This window comes from Manis javanica, chromosome 11 (assembly GCF_040802235.1).
Source record: "Manis javanica isolate MJ-LG chromosome 11, MJ_LKY, whole genome shotgun sequence".
Taxonomy (NCBI): Eukaryota; Metazoa; Chordata; class Mammalia; order Pholidota; family Manidae; genus Manis; species Manis javanica.
Genome location: NC_133166.1, coordinates 24,570,266 through 24,576,265, shown reverse-complemented (window position 1 = coordinate 24,576,265; position 6,000 = coordinate 24,570,266). Strand labels below are relative to the sequence as shown.

The following is a 6,000-nucleotide window of genomic DNA, read 5'->3' as shown; positions in this document are numbered from 1 at the left end:
AAATCCTCACCCTAACTAGGACAATTATTATCTGTTAACATAGAAAGATGTCACAGATTCATTGGTTATATTCTCCATGTTCTACTACCATCAGTGGGACTTATTTTTCAAAGGAGACAAACGCAACAGGACATTTGTAAAACAATTATCATAAGGTTTAAAAGTTTATTACAGAAGGTTATATTAAAACTTTGTTATGCTTCCTCTCTTTGATCAGCTCAATATTGGTTCTCATCCAAAGACTAGATATTAATGGAGGTGAATATATTTTGTGCTTCAAGAGCATTTTCCTCAGAACCCTTCAACTAGTATGTTTTCTTTGTTGCAAAGGTCAACAATGTGAAGTTCTATGTTCCACTCCTCAGAATTAACTAGTAGGAAGTTTAGAATGCTGAGAAGACTAGAAATTCCACCATCCATTCAGTCCATAACTGCAGATAATGATTGACCATCCTAACTGCAAGCAATGTGCTTAGTTATCAGGAATCTGACAGACCCGAGTTCCTGCCTTACTTCTAGTGTACAACCCCTATATGATCTCAGAGAGACTACTTGACCTCCTTAAGAAACCTTTTCTCCATTAGTAAAATGAAAATAATAAGTGTACTTGTCATTATTCAAAAGATTCAAAAATTCAAAATCATCACCCAGTAGGAAATTTAGTAAGTGGAATAATTTCAATTCTGAGTAAGTGTTGGCTACTATTGTGGCCAAAATGTGAGAGAGGAGATTAAAGGGTTCAGACTTTGGGCTTGTGAATTACCAAAGAGTTATTATAAAATATATAAAGTTATTAATACATGTAATATGCAACTATAAATAAATACCTTATATATATATATTAAGAAATACATAAAGACTTGTTATGGTGATGGGTTCTAAGGAAAAGGGAACTTAGGGAAAGAAGAGGGACTCAAATTTGGACAAATTGATTTTAAGGGCTATTTAGTTAGTGATGTCCAAGAGTATATAAATCTGGGAGTCAGGAGTAAGTTTAGGCTAAAAATGTATATCATAGGGTGTTTCTTCTGCATCACTTCTTTGAATGCACGGATTTAACTCACATCATCTCTACTTTGACTCTGCCCAGAGTCAAATACCCAAGAGTGTCAGATATTTTGCTCAGTGTTTACCATGTCTCTACCATACCTGCTTATTAAAGACCTCTCTCCAACCAAAGTAATCCTTAATTCAAGGTGTACTTATTTCATTTCTTTGGTATTAACTATCTTTGTGGATTTAATGTATCTGCACATGTTTGATTCTTGTTCTCAGAACAGATCCAGCCTGGCTACAATCCCCAGAGAGCTCAGGGCCCTTGAGCAGGTGACTGGGAAGAAGGTAGAGACAAGCCCTGTATATAAGGAGAGGCCTTTGGCATTAGACTGACCCGTAACATCCGGGATTATATGCTGGAATCCTGCAGCTTCTCTCAAAAGTGCTTTCCAAAGTATCCACTCTCTGGTAAGTATTCAGATGTCCTTACCTATTTTGCTTTCACTTTACTTCTCTTTTTTGGCAATCAACCACATACAACTTCATTAAAGCAGGAAGACACCTCCAAAACTCGTACCTCTAGGAAAACTGTTCCTTTCAGAGACTGTTTAAATGGACTATTTACCTTTCAGGGAATATGTCTTCAACAGAATTAAAATTCGACTAAATTGTGTTTATATTGGTCACTTCAGCTTATATTGTCCTGCAAACATTATACATGTGGTCAGAAATTCCAGGACAGGAGAAAATGAGACACATCTTTCAGTAATCTCTGCCTCGACTACCCTTACAAATATATAAATTATCTTAAAAGAGTGGGCATTTCTTATAGGATATTTAAGTAACCAACAATTTTCAAATGGCAGAGGGAGGAAGAAATGGAGTTGTGAGGTTCCTTTGTCTTCATGTAATGTCATTCTAGAAATATGTATTCTATCCAACATCTTATCAAGGATGTGAAATAGTAGGGGATTCTAGATTAATTGTTTAGACTTTACTAATATTTTCAAAGAATAGAGAAAAATTCTATTCTATACTGTATTTTATCTATATTCTACTTTACCTATATTCTATTCTATAGAATAATTTTTTAAAATTCTCCTGCAAACACTATACATGTGGTCAGAAGTTCCAGGCCAGGAGAATCATGGAATTTTTATATTCTCTGAAAATATTAATGACATGTACATTCTAGCCTGAAGAGGCATCCACTTCTCACTATATGGTAGTAACATATATGCTTTGCTCTGTCAAAAAAGCTGATGAAAATTCAGAAACTTATTTTCTGCTGTGACATTTCAAGATATTCCTAACGTACAAACAGAAGAATATATTTCATTTCAGAGCCTCCTAAAGGCATCATGTCCATTATAAACACATCATATGTTGAAACCACCACCTTCTTCTTGGTTGGGATGCCAGGGCTGGAATACGCACACGTCTGGATCTCAATCCCCATCTGCAGCATGTATCTTGTTGCGATCCTGGGAAATTGCACCACCCTTTTTGTCATCAAGACAGAGCCCTCTTTGCATGAGCCTATGTACTATTTCCTATCCATGTTGGCGCTGTCTGACACGGGCTTGTCCCTATCTTCTCTGTCCACTATGTTGACGATCTTTTCATTCAATGCTCCTGAAGTTTCTGCCAATGCCTGCTTTGCCCAGGAATTCTTCATTCATGGATTCACAGTATTTGAGTCCTCAGTGCTCCTGATCAGGTCGTTTGACCGCTTCCTAGCCATCCACAACCCTCTGAGATACAGCTCCATTCTGACGATGGTCAGAGTTGCCCAAATAGGACTAGCATTCTCCCTTAAGAGCTTCTTCTTGGTTCTTCCCTTCCCCTTCACTTTGAGAAGTTTGAAATATTGTAAGAAAAGCCAATTATACTATTCCTACTGTCTCCACCAGGATGTCATGAAGCTGGCCTGCTCTGACAACCAAATTGATGTCATCTATGGCTTTTTGGGGCACTCTGCCTTATGGCAGACTTTATGCTCATTGTCGTGTCTTACATCCTGATCCACAAGACTGTGCTGGGAATTGCCTCCCAGAAGGAGCAGCTCAAGGCCCTCAGTACGAGTGTCTCACATGTCTGTGCAGTGATCATCTTCTATCTGCCCATCCTCAGCCTTGCCATCATCCATCGCTTAGTCAGGCACGTCTCTCCTCTCTTCAACGTTCTCATGGCAGATGTTCTCTTACTTGTGCCTCCACTGATGAACCCGACTGTGTACTGTGTCAAAACTAGACAGATTAGAGTAAGAGTCGTAGCAAAATTATGTCACAAGCAGATATAATAGTCATGTATTGTTAAAAACATCTTGGGGGAGGAATTAAAGGTGAGTTTGAGAAAATCTAACTGATAAAATGATCATCAATGTATTTTTATTGTTATTATCATCAGATTTAGTTCATTCAAACTGGATACTGACCATGGGCATAAAAGAGGACAACTGAAGTACATTTCCTGGGGTCTCCATCCCAGTTATAAAGATGAAAATAGATGGCTTTTAATATCTGTGACTAAAGCAACAAATTCCAATCAAGACACACAAGTGTCAGTGTCTTTCTGACAGAATTGGATTCCTCATCCCTACATTCATTCTATTATCCTAAGTTCTTTTAATTCTAGATCCATTTTAATTCTTTCTCATTTTCTTTTTTAACCATCCTACTATGTCACCAGCCTTCTTTGAAATACTACAATAACCTCTTTAGTTTCTAAATGTCTACTTTGCTCCTACCTTATTTTCTATGCCAGGTGAGAGTGATCTTTTTCAAAGGTAAATTGAATGATACAACGTGTCTTTTAAATATGAACTCTTACTTTTTTGGAATAGAATGAAAGCCATAAGGAACATACTATATAAGAGCATACACATCCTTGACCCCCTCTGCTCTCAAACATTATCAGGCAATCAAAGTCCAGTTACATTGGCCTTCTGAAAATTTGCTGAATTTATAAATTTTTTGTGCCTTGTAGGTTTTCAGATCGGACCCCTTAGAGTGTTCTTGTTTTCAATTTGATATAACTCATTTCTATTTATTTCCTTCAAGTTTCAACTTAATTACATCAGAGATCGCCTATGCCGTAAATTCAAATTATGACACTCTCTTTTTAAAACCTCTTTTATTGCTTGTTCTTTCTTTATTCATTATTATGATGATTTGCAATTACAGATATAGATTATGTTTTTTTTCTGTATTTCTACTTCCTAGAGTGTGCCATCAATGAAGGGACACAACATACCTATTTTCTTTATTTTTCTATGCATGACATCTAAGATATATTTGATGCAGAGTAGATCTCCAATAAAAAATTGTTAACAAAGGAATGTGAAAATGAAGCTATATTTGGGGAAGGGAAATTGTTTGTTGAAAAGCTCAGTAATTCTATATCCAGGTGGGATACAACTTCTTAAATTGTGTATTTCAAGAGTAGGCATACTCCAGAGGCTCCAAGATTTTTAAAGTAGGAAAAAATAACATGGGGTTAGGGAGGTATTTATTGTCTTGGGTTTGATGAGTGGAAAATAGTCCAACTTCCTTTCCTAATAAGACCTAAAAATCTTATAGATCACAGAACAAGGTTTTAGCCTTTTCGTATGCCCACTCACTGACCCAAGTCCTCACCACAAACCACAGCAATTCTAATCTACATTTTCAACCTTAAGTAAATCCAGAGACAATTTCCAGCAGCGTCAAGGTCTTAAAAGAATAATAATCAGCCTGTAACTTTACAGTATCTCACTATTAATGAAAAAGGTCACAGAGATAAGTATTGTTTTTGAAATGCTAATATATGGAAGATATGCTTCTAGGCAATCGTAGGCATATTTTCTTTTATGATTCTCACATACTCAAATTTTTATAAAGCATTCTTCCTATTTTTTCAGTTGAAGAGATTGAGGTTCTGAGAGATTAGTTTACTAAATTCCACACAGTCAGGAAATCAAAAGCTGGGAGTCAAGTCTCTTACACCTCAGGATAGTCCTCTCTGGGCTAAAGTTTAGCTTTCACATTCAGGATTGTATCTAATTCTATAAGCTTTCTTAGTATAGGAAATTCTATCATCAGATTAGGGCACCTGTGTTTCTGTGTGTGAGGTGCGTAAGTTTCTATAACCTCACAGATGAAACCATGGGCATTGAGGGCCTTAGCACAACAAAGTTCTAGTAAACATACTTTATTAAATGAAAGAAATGGAAGTTCCTACTCTCTGAGTGTGAGGACAGGCAGCACAGAGGGGGGCTTTCAACAGCCTCTGTTAGTAAGAGGAGAGAAAATTACATAGATTTGGTAGGTATCTAATTCTTGCAGGACATGGCACATACATCACTCTCATATATTCTATGTTTTTTCTGAGTTCCTTACTAAAACAAAATGAAAAGCAAGATAAAGTTATAAAACTGACAGTAGGAGTGGGATGGCTTTATACTTACCATGATTATTTTCACATGTTCCTGATGAAAAGACCAACTCTGGGCCTCCTAAAACAGTGTTTTCCAACTGGGAACAATTCTGCCATAAGAAGACATTTGGCAATATCTGGAAACATTTTTGGTTTTGCAACCTGGAAGGTTTTACTCACAAATACTGGTAAAGACTAGGGATGCTGTTAACCCACCTTGCAGGATACTGTTCTACAATGCACAGCACAGTCTCCTACCAAAAAAAAAAAATTATCCATCCCAAAATATCAGTAGTACCAAAGATTAGAAACCCTAGTCTAAATGTAATTGTCAAACAAAAAAACATTAGTTTCCCAGATTGCCTTGGGCTACTAGACAGCACATGGGGATAGTCAGTTACCAGGGAAGTTCCTCAGAAGGGCAGTGAGCAGAAGACTGATAGGAAACTTCAGGGAAGTGAAAGAATCCACTTATAAGATGTTAAAAACACTTTTTCATTACATGTGAAAAACAGCAAACACCTATGGGAATGCCTGCAAACCTTACGCGGAGACAATGGTTAAAAGATTTTTTTTTATTATATGTTT

The 6,000-nt window shown here is 36.7% G+C and overlaps 1 protein-coding gene across 1 annotated transcript; it reads left to right on the top strand.

Moving 5' to 3' along the window:
* The first annotated feature begins 2,357 nt into the window (after positions 1-2,357).
* Positions 2,358-3,298, top strand: LOC108408885 (olfactory receptor 51A4-like). Its single transcript, XM_037000962.2, is given in 2 exon segments — positions 2,358-2,958; positions 2,961-3,298. Coding segments are annotated over 2 exon segments (939 nt in total).
* Positions 3,299-6,000: the final 2,702 nt, after the last annotated feature.